The 23140-nt window shown below is 42.1% G+C and overlaps 1 protein-coding gene across 5 annotated transcripts in view; it reads left to right on the forward strand.

Annotated features, from left to right (window-relative positions):
• The window catches only part of NRP1 (neuropilin 1), a 145885-nt gene that overhangs the window by 55429 nt on the left and 67316 nt on the right, over window positions 1–23140 (forward strand). For all 5 annotated transcript variants that reach the window (XM_081558730.1, XM_081558731.1, XM_081558734.1 and 2 more), the window contains exons 3-6: window positions 1447–1628; window positions 8212–8439; window positions 15630–15785; window positions 17600–17766. In XM_081558730.1, coding sequence (XP_081414856.1) covers window positions 1447–1628; window positions 8212–8439; window positions 15630–15785; window positions 17600–17766 — 733 coding nt within the window. The remainder of the gene's footprint in view (window positions 1–1446; window positions 1629–8211; window positions 8440–15629; window positions 15786–17599; window positions 17767–23140) is intronic.

Genomic DNA, 23140 nt, shown 5'->3' on the forward strand with positions numbered 1-23140 from the left:
CATTCCATCAATGTCAGCTTTATTTTCTTCTTGATATACACAAGGCTGGCACACAGTCTTAACTGATGAGGTAATGTCATTTTTAATTGAGAGAGCCTTAAGCTATCCACTTGGACTCGTGATAGCATCTTTGCAGTTGTCTCATGAGACTTTACATAAACGTAAGTCATGTGTCCTGGACAGTTTGAAAAGGATTGCTAAGGATGACATTGGTCATCATGAAGATTTCCCGCACTTTGATCTCTTTTAAATTGCCAGATGCAGTTTATGTTACTGCCATATTTTAGCCATTCCTGAAATGAATATATCCCAGGACTTTTGAATCAAGTTCAACAGAGAAATGCAGGTTTGAAATGAATGGATTATAATGTCTTCACGTCAGTTCTAGAAGAAATATGGAGTCCAAATGAGATTATCTGGTTATCTGACTCCTAGGTGACTTGGCAAATAAATAATAAAAAGAAAAAGAAGAGCAAGACACTAAGAAATAGATAATGCCAAACAAACAAAAATATTCCTGTTTTCCTAGGAGATGCTACTTTACTGGAGATGGATTTCCGTATTTTAGAGATGAAGAAGGTTTATTCAAACAAATGCATTATCTCAGTGCATTCTTCAGGCTAGTATTTTATTGCTACTCCCTTTATCATTTATCTCACTGTATTATCATGAAGCCTGAATTTTTAAAAATCATATCACTTTGATGATTCCAAGTCTGTCATGTTTTCTTTTCCAATGACAGCATTCCTTTAAAGATTCAGGCTGGTAGTAAACACTTACTTTTGAATTTTAAATAAACTTTTTTCTTTGTAGAGATTATGTTCTGCAGTTCAAGTTGTAGTTTGGGGGGAAGAAAATCTTTGTTTTGACCGCAGTGGATACTGAGAGAGGTTTTTTCCTGCGAAGCCTGGAGTTTAGTGGAATTGAGTTAAATAGTAAAGAATCTGTTTATTATTCTGTGGCCATATGTTTAGAGGGTTGCTCACAGAAATCAAAGTATTATTCATGGAGAGCTCCAGCCAAGGAGACATTTTGAATTCATAAAAGAACTTCACAGTTTGAAAAGAATGCATAGTATTATGTATTGACACCCCCTCAACCCCAGACAAAGGAACACAACTTAATAATAGAGAATTGTACTCATGAGATTTTCCTTTTTCTTGTTAATTGGTTACTTTAACTGACATTGTCTGCGAGTATAATGGACACCATTATTCTTAACAGTTCTGTGTTACCAGATGATGTGCATGGACATGATGTAGTCCATTTTAATTATTTCTTTTTGCTAGACATTTTTTTCCCCTCTCTGTGAAATCCAGCAGTGAATGCAGATAGCACTTATTTTTTTCTCCAGACAGACCATGGTGGAGAATGCTGGCTTCTAAATGATTGAAATTAAAAGGACTTTTCTCCCTAACCTGATGTTTCCTTCCACCTTTGTCTCAGGTATGACTATGTGGAGGTCATCGATGGAGAAAACGAAAACGGACGTGTATTGGGAAAGTTCTGTGGAAAGATCGCCCCTTCTTCTTTCATATCTTCAGGGCCATTTCTCTTTATCAAATTTGTCTCTGACTATGAGACACACGGGGCAGGATTTTCCATACGTTATGAAATTTTCAAGAAAGGTAAGTGACTTACAGGAGACCAGGTGTGACTGAGTGGTCATGAACCTCACTTGATCTCACGAAAGACAAAGTGAAAAGAAAGACAAGGAGTAATGTTTTTAATCTTTTGGTAAAAAGTCAGATATTCCCATTACAAAAAACGTTGAGAATACTTTGCACAAAGAATAGTTACCCACTGTATGGAGGAGGTATGTCTAAAAAACTGTTTAAATGTATTTTAAGAATCAGAATTTCATCATTCTAATATACTGACCAGTGTTTTTAAAGTGTATACTCTGTAAAGCTCCTTTAAAAGCATTTATTATTTTCTTTTTTCTTCAAAAATAAGTTGGGTCTACTCTTGAAGTTTTATTTCTTTCATTAAAAAAGGCATGAGTCCCTCTTACCTGAAAATCATGTATTGAGCTGGCCAAAAATTTCATTCAGGTTTTTCTGTGAGATGTTATGGAAAAACGCGAATGAACTTTTTGGCCAGCTCAATACATCCTGTTCCCTTTATTTTATTGCAAAATTCAAAACTGGTCGCTCCCGGGAAAAGCCAAGCAGTAGTCCACTAGCCTTAGAGTTTCAAAAAACTTTTGGAGGAAGAAGCTTTCCATTAATGGAAACATGGTTGGGGCAAGAACTTGGAGGAAACAAAATAATAATGCTTTAAATGACATTCCCCTCTAGAATTAATTATCCACTTGCCCCCTCCAAAATAATAACTTACTAATCTTCTCTCAGGGCTTCCCTTGTGGCTCAGTGGTAAGATAATAGAGAATCTGCCTGCAGTGCAGGAGACCTGGGTTCAACCCTTGGGTTGGGAAGATCTCCTGGAGAAGGAAATGGCAACCCACTCCAGTATTCTTGCCTGGAGAATCCCATGGACAGAAGAGGCTGATGGGCTACAGTCAGTGGAGTCACAAGAGTTGGACATGACTCAGTGACTAAAGCACCACCATCTTCTGTCACAATGGTATATATTGGGACAGGATAGAATCTGAGAATGTATAGTCTCCCAGGTTTGAGGAATTAAACTCACATGTCAGCCAGTTAATAAAAATTGTATCTTTATCTGGATGTCACTGTTTTCCACAGCAGCCTGTAGATTGCTGCTATGATTTCAGTCCCACCTTCCCTTTTAAGTTGGCCTTAATGTGTGGGAGACCCTCCAGGGACAGAACTGCCAGATTTAAACGTATTGTCCTGGAATATATGAAAAAGGGCTTTATTTAATAGAAAAAAATCTAGCCACACCAAATACAAAAGCCTAAGGTCTTCTGGGTCAGTGGCCACCGAGAATAACAAAAAAAGGACTTTAAGCGTTTCTGGGAGCATTGGCACAACTTCTTTAAATTTCAAAGAACTCTGGTACTGTCCCATATAAATATGGATAGATGGAGAGAACTTTTTTCAGAAATTCATCTGAGCACATGCTTAGAAGTCCTTTAGTATAAATAACAGCAGACGTAGGATCTCAGTGGGCTCACATGACTACGTATGTATTTCCTTGTGTTGAAAGCTGTTTGACCTGTGTAAATCCACGTATGCGTTCGTACACGCACGCACAAACACACGCGTTTGCTTGCTTACCTGCATCTGACAGCATCAAAGAAAAAAAGTGTCAGAAAAAGAGGTAAGAACAGCTTTCCATTGTCAGTGTTTCTCAAAGATCTGAAGGTGGTGGATGGAGAAATAGCAAGATCTTCCCTAAGTCATTAAGAATTCTGCTTCCTTCCAGATGAACTCAGCCCCCAAACTTCTGTTAGTCTCAGATGCACTGTGAATTCCCCTCTTAACCCACTGCCCAATGTCATCCTTGAGACTTGAAGCCTTATTTTCTTCTTTCTCTTCTTGCCTCCCTACAGCCAATATAGCTGCCGGTTCTTTTGGATTTTCATTCAAAAATCTCAGAGTCACGTCTTCAGAAAATTTCGAATCACCAGACTGTACACCTGAACCTTATATAATCTTATAAATCAACTATAGCTCAATTAAAAAGAGAGTGTCACAGCTTTCTTTCCACATCCACTGCCATTGAACAAATAGAACTGTCTAGTGGTTATCCCCATGCTCTCTAATCCTACATGTAGCCTCTGAAACAGTCATCAAACTACAATCCCCAGAATGCCTATGACAGGTATTTGTCACCTGTCAGGTGAAGCCTCAGTTTTCTCTGAGGTCATGCTTAGGTCTTGACATCAGCTGCTCCCAGCCTTCCTGGCTTCACCTGCATCAACTCACGGCCCATCTTCCTGCCCCAGGTTAGAGGGTTAGAGGGTGCGCTGGGTGAGGCCCAGCAGATCTGCATGTGAATTTTGATTCGGCCACTGCCCATCTGTGTGAATGTTCAGAGCCTTGGATTCCTCATCTGAAAAATGGATAACAGTATCTGGCACTGGCTCTTTGTGAAGATCAGTTGAAATGAAAACCCGTAGCAGAGCATGTCCCAGAAGTTGTGTGCCATACACACTAACTGTTACAGTGAAGCTGGCCCCTCCAAACTGTACAGCACTCTCTCTCTCTCTCTTCTGGCTTAAGCCTTTTAACCTCCATGGAAACCTGACTCCAAGTTTATTGTTCTTAATTAATGTACTTTTCATTTTCCTACACTTACCCAGCTTGTCCTCTATCATACAACACAGATATACACTTATAGATACTGTATGTATATATACACAAACACAACTGTATTTCACTAACCAGTGTGTTTTTCCTAAATATTTTCAAGTTTTATCACATATATGTTTCTCATTTCCCAACTAAATTAGTACCACCTAAAAAAGAAAACATCTTTCTTCCTTGTTGCACATACTATAGTTCTTACAGATACTCCATTAAAAATCATGAACTAGAAGAATACATTCACACACACATAGGTTCACGGACATTCTTTCCTTGAAAGCAATTTCATGATAAATATTATAGAATCTCTGTTCTTTGAAAAATATAGACTTCTTTCAGGCTGCAGCAATTTCAGATTTCTTCAAAACACATAAATTAGACTAATCATAATTGAACCAATGCATTATTCGTTCACCCATTGGCCTTAAGGATTTCTGGCAGTAGGTTACAGGGCCATTTTTGCATCCCTGAGTCTACATTTCTAGACGACCATTTTTGCCCAGTGGGTGGCAGGGAGCAGTGCCCACCTCTCCCCATGCCTCCTGGAGCCTCCAGGACACCCTAGTTCTCTCCTGGGGTACCCACTCTCCTCCTCTTCACAGATACTGAAACCTTGGGCCATCAGCCCTAAAATGATTCCCATTCAGCTAAAGAATTTCTCGAGGAAACCCCACCCTGCCCACCTCCCACCCTTCCCCTGTCCTTCCCCTGTCACCCAGGCCCAGATGCTGGAAGAAGCTGTACCATTTCCTATGGGTCGCAGTCAGGGAAGGGATAGCATTTATTGAGAGCAGGATTGGTGACTTCATATGTTATTAGATTAAGAGTCTGTACATTTAAGTATAATTCCAAAGAGGATATCTTAGCTATCATCCTTATCCATCCTGATGGTCCTTAACAACGAAATGTGGGATGCCTGTGGCTACACTGGATGCTCTCATTCTTACAAATAACAGGAAAAGCGTGGTGTCACTGGGTGCCACTGCTGTGTGTGCATCCCTTACCCAGCAGCTCACACCCTCCTGGGCACCCTGGCTGCTCACCCTCAGTCCTGTTTGTGGCTTGTGTATTTACCCCGGGATCCCTCAACCCTCTCCTGCCATCATCCATTGGGGGAAGTGCTCCCTCAACTGTGGCAAGCTTGTACAATAAAGAATAAAGAACTCATTAAAACAAATTTTGATGTCTAATGGAGAAAGTAAGAAATTACAGAAGCAGCTTTGAGTTTGAAAGGCTTTATTTTCAAATCCTAAAGCCCACCTCTCATGTGTGATGCACAGAATCTGAGGACTAGGAAGATTACGAGGTCACCCAGGCTACACAGCAGGTTAGCAAGGCGGTGGAACTCAAATCTCTTGGTGCTCCATCCAGCTTGCTTCCACTTCCCCGTGGAATGTCCCCATGCATGCATTACAAATTGTGTCCATCTCTTTGCAACCTTATGGACCGTAGCCTGCCAGGCTCCTCTGTCCATGGGATTCTCCAGGCAAGAATACCGAAGTGGGTTGCCTTGCCCTCCTCCAGAGGATCTTCCCAGCCCAGGGATCAAACCCACATCTTATACATCTCCTGCATTTGCAGGCAGGTTTTTACCACTAGTACCACCTAGGAAGCCCAGAATGTCCCCAGCCTTTGTCAAAATACCTGAGAAAACCTGGGCCAGCTTCCAAAGGCATCTGACATGACAAGGATTTGCATGAAAGCATTGGAATTTATTTGATTTTGAAACAGCACCCTTAATTCGTTCTTTTTTTTCTCATTAAATCTTAACCTCAACTGTATAATTTTATCTTTTTAAGAAGGAGAAAATATTGGAACCTGCATTAAACTCTGCTGTTCGCTTTGCCAGCCAAAGCCCTGGGGAGGAGGTTGGAGGTCTCCAGGGTCTCTGTTCCTACATCTTGGAAATAAAATTCTAAAGGGTTCCCAATTAACTAGATATGAATGAATGACTTTTGAGTTAATGACAAATTGGCATAGTTACTGTTATCTCAGATGCCACCAAATAGCTTAGAAACATGTTAGAAATTATACAGCACATTCCACAATCTCTTTACTTGAAATTGACATGGCAAAATGCCACTTGGTAATAATTTTTTTAACCATAATTGAATAGATAAGCATTTGAAGCCATTGTGCTGAAGGGTGAGCCCCATCGTAGAAGGCTTTGGAAGGTATTTATTCAACTCAGACCTCTATGGGCCAGGTTTATTGTGCCATCTACTAAGTAGTCTTCTGCGTCTCCAGGGCCATGGCTAATATATGCATGGGGAGAAAGAGATTGATTTCTTTTCTCAACATGCTGCCAGATGCACTGAGGTGGAGAGTGAACTTACTAGCCCTCGCCACTAAAAATAGAGATCTATTAGTTAAATTTAATGCATATTGATGCCAAACACGTTGCCTTTAGTACTTGGCACTTTGGAAGAATATTTAGTTAAGAACAAGCTCCACAAGCTTCCCTATTTGGACTTGAATCCTTATATGCCCTTGCAGAGTCCCCATCAGTGTGGCAATGGCCCTGGAAAAGAATTGGTGAACTAGGACTTCCCTGGTGGTCCAGTGGTTAAGAATTCACTTTGCAATGCAAGGGACCTGGGTTTGATCTGTGGTTGGGGAACTAAGGTCCAACATATTGCAGGGCAGCTAAGCCTGCCCATTGCAACTCGATAGTCCATGGGCCACAATGAAAGATCCCACACGACGCAATGAAAATGCCACATGCTGCATCTAAGACCCAACACAGCCAAACTAATAAGTAAATATTTTTGTAAAAAAAGAATGGTTTAACCAAACATCCCCAGATTGGATCCTGAGATTCAGAAAGGTCAAGACATCTCTGTTTACCAGACCACAACGGCAGTGGTGGCGATAAGGGGCAGAGCTGATAGTCTGGCATGGATAGTCAGATAGTCTGTGTGGATGGGCCATTTTCAATTGTGTGGTGGATAGCACCCTATTCACTGCCGATTCCATGAACTGACATTGTGGTCTTTTATGTATTCATAAGGTTGACTTGCAATAACTGTTTGCATGCTCTGAACCAACCTAAATTATGAATCGCCGTAATTTGTAGTCTTGATAACACTGAACCATCATTTAAATGACACATTATAAATATATGCATCACACACACACACACACACACACACACACACACACACACACACACACACACACACACACACACACACACACACACACACACACACACACACACACACACACACACACACACACACACACACACACACACACACACACACACACACACACACACACACACACACACACACACCCTCCTGCACTGTATGTTGGGGAAAGTTAGGATGTCAACATTGGTATCAGGTGACTTGAAACCACAGGACCTGCATCCCAGTTTATCATGCCCCCACTAACAGCCACACTTTACTGGCACACCTGTGTCAACACCATTCTGAATGAGTCACTCACCCTGCGTACATGTACGAATTACCTTTCACATTTAGTTTGTCAAGGAGGCAAAGGTCACATCTGGCAGAATTACTGAGTCACTGGTGGAGGAATCTGAAACCCAAATTCCCTCCACTGGATTCTCTCCCTCGCCTTTGTAAATGTTCTATTTCACCAATAAAGAGCTGTCAGCCTCAAGATTTAAAGATTTAAGATTGAAGGGGCTATAATTATTTCTCGAGGGCTCTGTCGAGATTTCTGTAGCTTACTCGTTCATTGTTCCCACATGATTTTGTATTTGTCATTTTTTTTCCCCTCTGCAACAGCAGAAGTTTGTAAATTGCTCCACACAGATGGAAAACGAAGGTGAATGCAATAAATCTGAACTCGACTTTCCGTATATATCACCACTGTGAAAAGGCTGAGTAATGAGTGATTAGGACAACGATTATAATGGTGGGCTTTTATTGCAAAGATAAACTGTCTTTGCCCAAGTTATTTAAGTGGAATTTTCACTCTGCTCCTTTTTTTCTTTCACTCGTAGGTCCTGAATGTTCCCAGAACTACACAACGCCTAGTGGGGTAATAAAGTCCCCTGGATTCCCTGAAAAATATCCCAACAGCCTAGAATGCACCTATATTATCTTTGCACCAAAGATGTCAGAGATTGTCCTGGAATTTGAAAGCTTTGATCTGGAGCCTGACTCGAATCCTCCAGGGGGGATGTTTTGTCGCTATGACCGGCTAGAAATCTGGGATGGATTCCCCGATGGTAAGCATGGCACAAAACACCCCAAAGGGGAAGGATCTAGGGGGAAGGGCCCCAGGATCCTTTTACAAGCATCATATACATGCATCACTTTAAAAAGTAGCTCAAAAGGAGAAAGAAAAACAGCAATTTTCTTTATGCAGAGCGTTGATGAAATATTTGAGCCTAAAAAGACTTAGTAATTTTCTAGTCTAATGCTTTCATTTTGTGGATAAGGAAACAGAGGCCATAAAAGACTCTACAAAGTCTCATAACCTTTTCTATGAGAAAATTGGAAGCAACCCATGGTTTTCCTGACTGAAGTATTTTTCTCATTTCATTGGCTTGCCTACTGGTTATTAATTCATAAACTCATCAGAAGATGAGCTCTTAAGACATCAATTAAATCAAGTCAGTCATTTTGCGAATGCAGAGACTAAGAACCAGAGAGGTTAAGTCCCTGCTAAAACTTTCACAGTAAACTATACACCCACTGCTGCTGCTGCTAAGTCGCTTCAGTCATGTCCGACTCTGTGCGACCCCATAGACAGCAGCCCACCAGGCTCTGCTGTCCCTGGGGTTCTCCAGGCAAGAATACTGGAGTGGGTTGCCATTTCCTTCTCCAGTGCATGAAAGGGAAAAATGAAAGTGAAGTTGCTCAGTCGTGTCCGACTCTTAATGACCCCATGGACTGTAGCCTACCAGACTCCTCCGTCCATGAGATTTTCCAGGCAAGAGTACTGGAGTGGGGTGCCATTGCCTTCTCCGATACACTCACTATGCTACCACATTTAGAAACTTCAGAGAGGAAGGAGGAGAGCATTTGGATGTTCCTAATTTAGATGGATTTCTTCTCTGCTCTCTAGGGAATTTTTATCTTTGGGGAATCAAATCAGATTGGCACACATCCTTGGTACACATTGTTCACATCATCTGAGTTCATCATCCATTCAAAAAATATACTTAATGAGCACCTGCCATGTACCAGTCACTGTAGTAATCTCTTAGCAAACAAAGCAAAATGGATGCCCCATTTAGATTCTATCAGAGGGGATGAGGTAATAAACAGTGCAGATTACAGACAACTGAATCACGTGCACGGGATGTTAGAAGGTGAGAAGTGCTATAAACAAACAAAAAAAAAAAGGAAAAGAAGAAAAAATAGAATAAAGGCATGAAAAAACCGATGGTAAAGAGAGAAAGATGGGTCGAATTTTTTTAATAGGGCGGTCAGGTCAGGTCTTAAGAAAATAAGCCAGATTTGAAGGAGGTGGGAGAAGTAGCCATGTGGCCAGTGAAATTAAAGTTTTCCATTTCAGTCCTTATGAATTAGAAGGTGAATGGCAAAAATACACACCCGAATTCTGAACAGAGGGAGATAATATCAAATAATTTGTTGCAGCTGCACTGCTAGTCTTGTGTTTAGTCTGGTTTAATAGTAAGATTTCTCTGGAGAACACACTCTACACAGATCAGAAAGGGCAGCTTGGAAGTTCTTACAAATCATGCAGTTAGAGATTTGGAACTATCTATAAAATAGATAATATTATCAGATGGAAGAAAGACTATTTAAGTAAATTGTGAACAAAAGCTAATATCATGTGAAAGAGATTGCCTTTATCTTAGAAATGATATTAAATGATCAGTGTCATTCAGTTTAGCTATGTTCCTTAGTAGTAAACAGCACTGGAGAAAATCTAGGTTTAGAGAAAGCTTGTCATTGGAGCAAATGGGTGAGTTATCATTAGTTGAGTCTCTTCTTTCCTTTATTTAACCATATAAATAGGGTTATGATGATTTTATTGAAACTCCCTCATTAAGTAATGAGATTTGTCCAAACAGAGCTCTGATTGATTTCCAAGTATTCAATCTGATAATTAGGAAAACAATATTATAATAGTATTGCAATAATAGTTGGAACATTTAATAATGGGTTTATTTGTTCACAACCCAAATTTGCAGCCTTCCTTTCTAGAACTTATATTTAAATTGACATCTGAAGAGAAGGTCCAATCAACCAACTTACGTAGAAAGGAGAGCATTGTTATTAGTGTCAAGGGTTTTCCAAAGTAGTAATTTTCAGGCTCTAGAAAATCACTGAGTTGAAGTGAAGAACAATTAACAATACAGGTTGTCAGCCTGCAATTCACCCATGTTTTGGGTGAATTGACTTATTCCTAGAGAAAACTGGCTTTGGAATATGAAAAATGTGATTGTATATTTGTTTGTATTCACCTGGCCTCATCCTGTCTATGCCAGCATTGGAGCTCACTCTTTCTTAGGCAAAATGAGAGAGTGTATCCTCCTGGGTTTTTTTGTCAGTGGCACAAGGAACATGTTTGTCATCGTAGTTCAACACACAGATTTCCTTGCCAGCAAAATCGCTTTTATTCTTTGATATCCTTTCCAAAAACAACAACCAGAAGGCACTGAAGGCTTTTAACCATCAAGTGATTTTATGTGGCATTTTATCATAGACACTGAATTAGACGACTAAGTATTGAAAGTGATTCAACTTGACTTCGAAGAGAAGCAGTTTACTCCAAAATGTGAGATCCGAGACATGCACGTGGAGAACCCTGCTTCTCCAGCTAGGGTCTCTTTGAAGCTCCGTAGATTCAAAACTAACAGCTCTGGAGTCATTGGTGAAAGTTACACATAGTTTCAGAGCCATGAGCTAAGTGTGCCTGCAGATGCTTGTGCTGAATTATGGGGCCAAATGTGAATGCCTAGCTCACAGCACCGTGAAGCCAGCCCTCCATCCAGGCTGGGGAAAGAGCTGGAAATGCTCTGTGACCTACACTCCCCAAATTATTAGGAATTATTATTACAATTTTAGGAATAAGCTTCATCAAAGCTGGATGGAATTTTATGTTAAAAATAACCTTCTAAAATATAAATATACAGTATCAATGATATAAATATAAAATATCAGTGATATAAATCTTCCAAAATATAAATGACATAAATGTGCCAATTCTTTTTTCTGGGGAAAAGTTGCAAAATCCAGATATTCTCCACCAAAAGGTTTACTTTAAGAAAAATAGAATTGGCTGGTCTTGTACCTGTTTAAAATGATCCCCTTTTGTGTTTATTCAGAAATATCTTATTTTAATAGTACGTCTTTATAGTAGATGGTTGCCTATTTTTCCTCATAAAAAGGTGGCAGAAAGCCAAATTGTCTGATTCTAAGGTAGGGTTCCAATTAATGGAGGGATTAGTGGGAAAAATACAAAGAATGGGTTTTTGCCGTTTCCTATTTCAAGCAGCACAAATACGGTGTTGCCTTCACACCTGAGAAGCAATGGCCATCTCTCCTCGCAGAGAGAGCTTGATGCCTGTTTTTTAAATTCTCCAGGCCTTCCATTTTTGAATTATACTTCTGTTTTGGGGACAGTTGGCATTCATCGCCTTGGTCTTTGGCTCCACCATAAGGGAAGTAGGGAACCTAAGAGCCGCTATCATGTAAATCCACAAATGAGCACACACACAATACGGATCGGGGTCCTGCAGCCGCTCCAGCTCAGATCAATATTGCATTAGCTTGCTAGGCTAAGGTCTTGCTGTTGTTCAGGAAAATTCAATACTTCTTTGTATTATAGTCGAAAAAGCCTTTCACTCTCCAGTCTTGAGGGTTCCTAAAGAGAGCTGCATGCTGGTGTCCGGGGGCAATGTTCAGAAGGACAGAAGGCAGATTTACCAGGCATGTCTTCAACATTATAAACCAGTGAGTCATGGAGACTCTCTAAATTATGAGTCTGCACTAGACAAGTTCTCTTCTGTTTGCTCTTTCAAAGAGACCCCCTTTCCCGCCCTCCTCAGGGGAATTGGGTGATGGTGGAGGGGAGGGGAGGCAGACAGAGCTGGTGGCGGGGAGGGGAATGGGGATGACTGCAAGCTTCCCTCGTGCGCTTGTATTCCTGGTAACGTCAGTGGCTTTGAGGAGTCAAGAACGACCCCAAGGATTAAGGCTGTAAAAGTTTGCCCACAAACACAAGAAAAAGAAAGTTATGAAACCACAACAATGGAATTTAAATGAGGGGAAAGAGATGAATAGACTCTCAGTTAAGTTCAGATCAGTTGCTCAGTCATGTCCGACTCTTTTCGATTCCATGGACTGCAGCACGCCAGGCTTCCCTGTCCATCACCAGCTCTTGGAGCTTGCTTAAACTCAAGTCCATCCAGTCGGTGATGCCATCCAACAATCTCACCCTCTGTTGTCCCCTTCTCCTCCTGCCTTCAATCTTTCCCAGCATCAGGGTCTTTTCCAAGGAGTGGATCAGGTGGCCAAAGTATTCAGCATCAGTCCTTCCAATGAATATTCAGGACTGATTTCCTTTAGGATTGACTGGTTTGATCTCCTTGCAGTCCAAGGGACTCTCAAGAGTCTTCTCCAATACCACAGTTCAAAAGCATCAATTTGTCAGTGCTCTGCTTTCTTTATAGTCCAACTCTCACATCCATACATGACTACTGGAAAAACCAAAGCTTTGACTAGATAGACCTTTGTTAGCAAAGTAATGTCTCTGCTTTTTAATATGCTGTCTAGGTTGGTCATAGCTTTTCTTCCATGGAGCAAGCATCTTTTAATTTCATGGCTGCAGTCACCATCTGCAGTGATTTTGGAGTCCCCCAAAATAAAGTCTTTCACTGTTTCCATTGTTTCCCCATCTATTTCCCATGAAGTGATGGGATTGGTTGCCATGATCTTAGTTTTTTGAATGTTGAGTTTTAAGCCAGTTTTCACTCTCCTCTTTCACTTTCAGCAAGAGGCTCTTCAGTTCCTCTTCACTTTCTGCCATAAGGGTGGTGTCCTCTTCATATCTGAGGTTATTGATATTTCTCCCGGCAATCTTGATTCCAGCTTGTGCTTCCTCCAGCCCGGCATTTCTCATGATGTACTCTGCATATAAGTTAAATAGGCAGGGTGACAATATACAGCCTTGACATACTCCTTTTCCAATTTGGAGCCAGTCTGTTGTTCCATGTCCAGTTCTAACTGTTGCTTCTTGACCTGCATACAGATTTCTCAGGAGGCAGGTCAGGTGGTCTGGTATTCCCATCTCTTTAAGAATTTTCCACAGTTTGTTGTGATCCATACAGTCAAAGGCTTTGGCGTAGTCAATAAAGCAGAAGTAGATATTTAGACTCAGCCTCCCATTAAGACTGTAGACCAGAAATGTGATTCCTTTTGAGGAAAGCAAAGACCTGAGTTTATGGCTCTAATGAGATATTTTCATGTGTATGTTTCTGGCAACTTTGCACCCCACAGGGGAAGGGGAAAGTGTTGAATTGGTGACAGGGCCACATTCAGAATGAAGAAAGCCTGGCCAAGAGCCAGCACTTGGTGTATGAGAATCTGAGGCCAGGATTAAAGCTGGAGAGAAACAAAAATCAGTGAGAGTTTCATCTGAGAGGCTGTCTTCTGCCAACTGGGAAACCTGATACCACAGCCTTTCCCCCCCATTATGCAGAGCCACTGTCCAGGACCCTGTGATGCCCTTTGGATCATCTGTATCCATCCCCTAAATGAGCAGCCTCCTTGTCTTCTTCATAAAAGTGGTTGACACACACAAATATTTGGATGCTGGAGGGTGAGGGATGACAGAGAGAATTTGGCAGATCCATTACTTTGAGCGCATGGAGAAGTTATCAGCTATTCAAACTTAGCATTTTGCACTAACTCAAATAGTCAACCACTTTAGTTTAGTTTTTTTCCTTTCCTTTCCTTTTATTTTTTAAAGATAGTTGGCTAAGATCTAAAAACCTGTTAGCCCAGGATTTGATCACTGTATATAGCAGGGTGTTCAGACAGCCACTGGCCAGGAACTCAGCAGGCACGTGGGGCTCCAGGTAGGCCAGATCTTATGGGGTTCGCTTTCTCAATCACATGTGAAGTTTCTCCCAGCCCTCACTGGCCGCCTTCTGCACCTAAGTGGCACACACTGGCCTTGGAACCCCACACCCCTGCCCACGACCCATCCCTCCAGAGAAAAGTCCACCTACTGTGCCTCCTTGAACAAAGCAATAACTCTTGGTTGAAATGCACAGAACCATTGATTTCTTGGAGGGGAAAATGGTCTACACCAGATTGTCCTTCTAAGCCCAAACCATCTGGTATGTTTTTACCATATGTGCAATGAAAAAAATTCTAGAGAAAAAGGAGGGTTTTTTTTTTTTTTTTTTTTTGGTCTTGCTGCTGATCTATACAGGGAAATGAAAAGATTCTCCAAGCACAGAGGGCTTCTGCACTGTCCATAAGGCAACTTACAGTTGCTGAATTGCCACCGTTGGTATGAAAGCACTTCAACAAAGAGCTGGCCAGTTTAAGCCAAATGACAATTTGACTCTATTTGACAATTTGACACTGACAAATTCGTCAGTGTCCCCAGTGTTTCTCTGCCTCCGTTACTACCTGTTTCCCGGTGTGCAGTCAGATGGCTGATTTGGGTCCTCTCTTGTCCACTGGACACAAGTGCCATGCAGTCACCTCTCTAAGGTTTGGGACATGAAAAACTGAGACAGAAGTCAGAAAGATGCATTTTTCCTTTGTTTTGATTATGTATACTGATACCTATAGTTTCTAAATTTGTCAATTATTACAATTATTAGTCTTCAGATACATCACCCACTGTCACTTGTCTAAGTCTGTGATGTTTATTATCACAATGAGGCTCCAGGACTGAAAGATGAAAGAGGAAGAAAGTGGGGGTTACCCAGGGTGGGGTCAGACCTTGGTTCCACTCTGTCGCCAGGACTGCTCTGTTCCAGGACTTTTCCCAGGATCCCCTCCTAGGTTGGCGGCAGGGAGGACAGGCAACTCCAAGAACCCTCACTGGGTGATCACAGCCTGGCGGAGTTTCTGGGCGCTGGACCGTGTGTACCATGTGGTCCTGGAGATAAATGCCAGCGTGCACCTGGCAGCCCAAATCTCCTTTGCAATCGAAGCCAGTATTTCGATTTTGTTCCTGAAAACAGTCCTGCTCACTGGGGAATGTGGTTACGCCTGCCATTGCCCTTCTGAGCACACTTGAAAATCCTCTCCGCAAACCTGATCCAGTGTGTTCACCGCAAACCAATTAACCAGGGAAGGCTTGCTTTGGGTAAGAAAACACTTCTGGGTTCCACTGGGACCCATGTCTGCAAATGGTTTTGCTGGCATGTGCTGCAGCAGAAAAGGTGTTTTCACGGTCTCTGCATTTCTCCCTCTGCAGTTGGTCCCCACATTGGGCGATACTGTGGGCAGAAGACACCAGGTCGAATCCTCTCGTCGTCCGGCATCCTGTCCATGGTGTTCTACACGGACAGCGCCATAGCCAAAGAAGGCTTCTCGGCAAACTACAGTGTCCTGCAGAGCAGTGTTTCAGAAGGTCAGTATTGATGCTTCTTGCAAAGCCCTGCCTTAAGTATTCTCTGCTCTTCCTCCTCACACACCTGCGGCTCTGTGAAACACTAAAGACGCGTTTTGTGAGTTGGAGTGCCAAGTGTTGCTCTTTCTGTTTTAAATGGTTTATATGAATATCAACAGAAAGGACTATTTGGGGTGCTTTCTTAAGAAAACTATGTGTGAGAAGGCTGCTTGTAAACCTCTGAAATTATGTGAGAAAAAATGGGAAATGGCAAAACTGCGCCTAGAAACAATGAAATATGACCAGACCACCAACCTGGCACCCTCCTATGTGTATTGGACTGAGAGTCAGAAAAGCACAGCTATCTATCTCTGATAATAAGGACCAGTCAGGATCAACATAGTTCATTGATAGGCAGGCAGATAGAATGGATGGTGCCTGGTAGTTTGGTTTGGGGAGACCCTGGCAGAAGCTGTTTTTGTTTTTGTTACCTGAATGAAAGTGGATGTTCATGTAAAAGAAGCACGTTTCAATTTCTGTGATTACTTTCCATAAAAGAAAAAAGAAGTAATACGGTTTTGTATCTTATTAAAATACTTGACTAACTCAGTCCTTGCTCAGAGTTGATGTGGTCTCCAGCTTTTTTAAAGGCCCGAGGGAGAAAATCTGAAAGAGCAATAAATGATTTGGGTTTCATCAGTTTTAGCTGCCAGGTTGTCAGGTAGCACAGGAGAAGGCAGGGGAGTTTGGAGACCTCTTTTACAGATATGCTCATGTCTTTTCTACCAGATCTTACTGGAAAAGAAAAAAAGCCAATTTAACTTCAAAATCTTCTTTGTACTTAATTTATTTGGTTAATTCATTCATGTATTTTTGTGCCTATTTTATATTCCAAATAACAAATCTAAAGCTTAAAAGTGTGAAACCAGTGAAAGAAAATCTTTTATGCCATAAAACATTATTAATTATGATGGAAAATACAGAAAATGTAGAAGTTTCGTTGGTTGAGGTTTTTCTGGATGGCTGAGAGCCTTCTCTTTAATCTCTGAAGGTTTTTTTTGACCTTTGGTACTTTGAATTTACATTTTCCTGAACTTAATTATTCACTTCCCAATATCGTAATTCATACTTCATTTTTTGTTGAGTATATGAGGCCTAATGGAATATATGTATTTATGATTCATGGACATTACTGTGAACATTACTGTTTATGCTGTAAAACTGTGGTGGTCTTTGGGACCCTATGATACTACAGTTGGATACTCTTCTTTATTAATAAGATAAACTAGTGATGTTATTAACTATGGCCAGGTCAGGGCAGGGGAATAACACAGGGGAGTCTGAGAGAGGAGGCCTGGGTGCCAGTGTTAAGGAATCTGAAAGACAGAGAGTTAAGTTCTACTCAGCCCACCAAATAGGAGCTGTAAATGGACAAAGAGTCTTTTTCACTTTTATTAGATCTTAGAGGAAATAGTAAAATTTTATTTAAATATAACTTGATATGTACACATATGACATATCTGCATCCGTTAACTTTGAAAGTAAATCAGAATATCCATCATTTCCTAAAAAGTCTCTAGTAGTATTTATGTCACCTTAAGCCTAGTTGGAAAAATAATCAAGTATGAGATCTTTATAGCCTTGATTTGAAGAATTCTTGCCATGAAAATGCACATATCAGTGCTACAATCCAATAAGCCCCTTGCTGTCATCTTTTGTAAGATTTTGTGTGAACATAAAAATGAAGTTTTCAGTTTTCCGGATCAAAAAAGAAAATATGCATCTTAGGTTCCCCTGCATTTTGCTGACTTTGGACCATTGTTTTTTCCCTTCAGACTTCAAATGTATGGAAGCTCTGGGCATGGAATCTGGAGAGATCCACTCTGACCAGATCACAGCTTCTTCCCAGTACAGCACCAACTGGTCTGCTGAACGCTCCCGCCTCCACTATCCTGAGAATGGGTGGACCCCGGGAGAGGATTCCTACAGAGAGTGGATCCAGGTATGTGGCTTCTACTTGGCACATCGGGGTAGAAAGTTTGGATTGTCTACAAAGGTTGTTGAAAAAAATGTGCCGTCATGAGTACCTTCCAACCAGAAGGACAAGGGGACACCAAATATAATCACTCTGCAGAATTCACAGGATCAGAGAAAAGCCCAGGTGATTTCCCTGAAAACCCATTTAGCTTCTCAGATATTCGCATATGACTCAACAGAATCTGAGCACAGATGTCTCACTTGGGTAAAAACTCAAAGATATGATTTTTTTTTTTCCCAGCAGCTACACATTTTCTATTGATGTGCTTCCTACTTCAACAGAGTTTTATTTCCTTAATGAAATATCTTAACTGTATTTGCAGGTGTGCATGAAGTCATTGTTTGATAAGGTGTTTTGTTTGTTTGCTCAAGTTAGAAAAAGAGAAGAACGAGGCTGAGGTTTACTTTCTCACACTGGTGTCCACGTAGCATGTGCCCAGAAAGTAGTTTAACTGAGGGTGTTGGTGTCTGTGGATTTCGTACAGGTACATACATATGAAATGTACACATCTCCGTCCTAAGGAGTGATGTCGGTTCTGCTTCCCCACTTTGATACTCCCCGCCTGCCTTCACTCTTCCACCCTCCACAGGCTCCCCTCCTCTGCACCCCCACCTGGACTTGTCTCCCAGCTCATCCCTGGCATCACTCCCAAAGTCTAAACTTGCCCAGTCTTGATGTCTGGATACTCTCACCCAAAGCCTGATGTTCAGGTTCTTGACTTTTTCACCCACTGTCAAATCAAACATCATATCTGGCTGTGTGGGTTCAACTGTGGGCAAATTATTCAACATTTTTTTGCTGAAGGATCCAGACTTCCTTTTCAGGAGTGTAGGCAGAGCCTGGCTTGCACTCATTTCAAGATATATAAAAATGACTAATTCCCAGGGAGAGTTCCTAAGCAAGAAAAAATACCAGGATGATTAATCCCCTTCTTTCTACATCTACGGCTGTTTCAGTCTTTTGAGCACAAATACCAGATTTTGTTTTACTTTGGAAAGGTCAATATTAGTTTAACATACACTTAAAGTGAAATGGCCTATTTCAGGAGGCTGAACTCACACTAACCTCAGAATGATAACACTGAGAAATGTGTAGAGGGTGAGAAAAGAAGAGGCTGTTACCTTGGGATCACTGAATCCAGCTCTAGATGAAGTCAGAAATGAAATGAACTTGCCTACGTCAAAAGAGCTCTTGGAGACTTGCTTTTCCACATCCCCCCACCAGTCAGCAATTCAGTGTAATTGACCTGCCTCTAGAGGGATGCTTACGTTTTGCAGAGCTAAGCAAGTTTGCATGGTAATATAGTTGTCTTCTTGGTGACATGGAGAAAATTCAATAATTTAGGGACAGTGGTCTTGCAAGAGTTTGGAAAATGCGACAGTAACAATTCTTCTGGGCAAGGAATTCTGTGTCAGTAGAAGCATAGAGACAGAATGGGCTCTCACAAAGCATTTGTCAGTGGGATAGAGTTTACATCGCTCTTAGGAGTCAGGCGCCATTTAAGATGGCCCCAGAAGAAAAATCTCACATGGTTCAGCTCTTTATCAAAGTATGGTTCAGATATGCTAAGTAACCAAAACATCCCAGGCAAGGTTTGCCTCTTTCTAATGGTACCCCCACATCTCTTGTCAGCATGCCTACGTGCGTGCTAAGTCAGTTCAGTCATGTCCAACACTTTGTGACCCTATGGACTATAGCCCGCAAGGCTCCTTTGTCCTTGGGATTTCCCAGGCAAGAAAACTGGAATGGGTTGCCATGTCCTTCTCCAAGGGATCTTCCCCACCCAGGAATCAAACCTGAGTCTCCTGTGTCTCCTGCATTGACAGGTGAATTCTTTACCACTGAGCCACTAGGGAAGTCCTCTCTGGTTTGTGTTGGGGCGGGGTGGGGGTGGGGGTCTCTGTCCCACATCTTCTCACACCAGAACTTAGTTGGAGGGAAAAGTCATCATCCAGAACCTGTCACCAAGACAGACAGAGGCAGGGAGCATGGCCAAGCACGCTGGCTCCTGATGCTCTGTCCAGGAGTGCTTCACCAGATTCATTGCCAAAGCGTCTCTCAGGACCCCGCTTAACTTCTGAGGGGCAACAAGGGAGGGAGGGAGAACAGCTGGAAGTATTTGGTGCCAGCACAAATGACATGTGTCTGTCATTCACGGGATAGTTGCCAGGTATGGAGGGTGTACTATGTGCCCTGACTTCAGCTGGGTACTTGACACATTTTTATTTAATCCTCATAGCAACCCTGTGACAGAGGTCTAGCTATCCTCATTTTTAAAATGAGGAGCCCGAGATTCAAAGAGATGAGTAAATATCCCAAGATCATGGTTAGTGATCAGGCTTGGAGGCGAGGTCTGTTGGACTCCATGAGCTTCATCTTCGTCGTTGATTCCGATACATTCAGGAGTATCCTGTGAGGCATCGGTCTCCTTTTATACTTTTCCTTGTGCTGAGAAGGCTCACGTGGGATGGTTTGGGGGTGTCCTGTTTCTAAACTGAGAATGTGGGGCCTTTGCTCATCCATCCCTCTGGGAGGTGAATGTCAAGGACAGTTCACCTGGAGGGAAAATGATCGTTATCTCCTGCGGGGGGGGGGGGGGGCGGGGGGGAGGGGGAGGGAGAGCGGCGGGGGGAGGGGGGTGGTGAGGAGCGCTGCAAGTTCATTGCCATGCTAGATGTGTCTGTGTACATAGTGGGAGATCTTATCATCCACCCATCACATAATTATGAATAATTTCATGTGTTTCCAGCTTTTCTGAAACTCCTTAGAAGCAGTGGGCTGGTTGCTTTCATTGGATGGATGCCTAATAAATTAAGCCACAAGCACAACGTAAGGGAGACGCAGGGCAGGAGGCACCTACCCCCACCCCCCCACCAGAGGACCCTCTGCACCCGACAGTCCCATTTGTATGCGCAGCGGAATGCGGATGGAATTTGTTTTCTTTTTCAGCTTTGTCACATTTTGCATGAAATGTACCCCACCAAACATGTTGCTGTAGCAACAAGGACAAACACTTGCATGTGTTAAATTAATAAGGCAGCCCTGGAAGCTGACTCTCCCTCAAGACAGGAACAGTCTTTGATTCAATTGTTTTCTTTAGGAAATTACCGAGTGACATAAAAAAACAATGCGTTGTTAACTGCCGGTGTGGATGTCCTCTGTGGTGCTTCCTGTGGGATCTGTTGTCTGGCAGAAAGCTTAAGAACCTGGCAAGGGGCTGTGTAGTGAGGAGGAGCATGAAGGGAAGTCCCGACTTGGACATTTTCACGTGGTCACATCCTGGTCTGAAGGCCGTTTCGTATCCTGAGAGGCAAAGCCTCCTCTTGTCGATTGCAGAGTTAATCACCCTGTGAGCTTTGCCCTTTTTTTTTTTCCCCAGAGTATTCCATTCTGGTCTGTATCCTAGAACTACTGATCTTACTATTCTATTCATTTCATCTTTATCTTCTTTTTGTTTCTAGTTAAGCAGTCAAGGATTCCTGGGAATCAGTGTATCAGTGGTGCTATAAAAAATTCTTAATTTTCAAGCACATCCTTTGAGCCCAAGCCATTAACCTCATTGACACTGAGTTTTATTTTCCTATAAAATAAAGGTAACATAAGCTTCCCAGGTGGCTCAGCAGTCAAGTATTCACCTCCAATGCAGGAGCTGCGGGAGACGTGGGTTTGAGATCCCTGGGTTGGGAAGATCCTCCCCGGAGGATGGTATGACAACCCACTCCAGTATTCTTCTTGCCTGGAGAATTCCATGGACAGAGGAGCCTGGCAGAAAGCTTAAGAACCTGGCAAGGGGCTGTGTAGTGAGGAGGAGCATGAAGGGAAGTCTCGACTTGGACATTTTCACGTGGTCACATGTAGCCCGCCATGGAGTGGCGGTCTACAGTCCATGGGTCTCAGAGTCAGACACAACTGAAGTGACTTAGCACTGTTACACAAAGGTAACATAGCCTTCCTCATTCAAGCTCTGGCAGTCTTGCCAGAGACAGTGAATCTCAGAGAAAGGCAGGCTCAGATTTTTCTTTTCACATCTGTGAACAAAGTGCATAGAATATGTGTCTGATCAGAAGACATGTTATCCTAAATCCTAGTATAGCCATTCACACACAAAGCAGAATTTAATTTGTTAATTATTTCAATTGTTTTATTAATGATGGTGTTCACCACGCTGTAAACAGATTTATCCTTCTAGCTTTAATTAAAGCTCCTGGGAGCGCTTTCCTCAAAACAACTGTGACTTTTCCCTGATTAAAATGCCAGGAGACAAGAGAAGAAAAAAAAAGGCAAGAGACATAATGTCTGGATGGAGTATGAACTTTGTTGATCTGAAGAAATAAAAATGGCACTAGGGACTAATCGATTACTTACTACACCCTCTAATGACTTTAGAAATAGAATTACTTCACACACCAACTCAAGCTGAAACTCTGCGTGTCTCCAAATTTGGTAGCATTGTCTTTTGTGGGAAAAAAAAAAGATTTGTGCTAGATTATTCATGCCCTTACTTATTCCAGAGGAGCAGAAAGCAGCTGGCTTCTAAACCACATCCTGCTTAGTTTGGTCCCTCAGCCCTATTATGGATTAATCCCATAGAAGAGAGAAATCTCTGAGAAGACCCTCTGTAGCTGTAAGAATCCATCAGCAAGCCCCATCTCTGTTCACTACATTTTCTGGTTCATTCCGAGGAATGAGAAGAAGGAAAATTCCAGAAGAGAGGAACTCATGCTAACCTTCTCCAGAAGCTTGTTCCCATATTTTCCTTTTGCTTTATGTACATTTTCCTTGGATAATATTCCACATTTTCTAACTGAAGGAACTTTGAAAAGTGACACCGGTAACCAAAGACCTTGGTGTAAGGAGATGAGTGGAACTGAGTCAAAACACGCCTGCCACCACACACACACACACACACACACACACACACACACATTCAGGGTTCACTTGCTCACAGCCATAGCCGTGGGGTTGAAGCAAGTGGGTGCCCTCATTCAAGCTGGTCAAATCCAAGCGACCCTGAGGTTGCTTGGAGGATTTTAAAATTCATTTTAAGACATGTTCTAACAACAAAACCTTATTATGTTTCTATAGCATTTTCCCTGTTTAAAAGCCTCTTTTCAGACACTAAGACATCCCATCTTAGTCTTAAAGTGTAAGTGAAATGGACCAGAGATTTTTTTATCTGCGTTTTCTCATGAAAAACTCAAGCCCAGAGAGGTTAAATATTTCATGAAGTCCCGATTTGGGGAAAGGCTGCAACCTGTGGGGAGAGTCAGCCTCATACAACCAAAGAGGACCTCCTTCCTTGGACTTGGGACTTGAGTCTCTGAGCGCCCGGAGAGCT

The sequence above is a fragment of the Giraffa tippelskirchi genome, chromosome 13 (genome assembly GCF_054371585.1).
Source record: "Giraffa tippelskirchi isolate mGirTip1 chromosome 13, T2T-mGirTip1v1.2.pri, whole genome shotgun sequence".
Taxonomy (NCBI): Eukaryota; Metazoa; Chordata; class Mammalia; order Artiodactyla; family Giraffidae; genus Giraffa; species Giraffa tippelskirchi.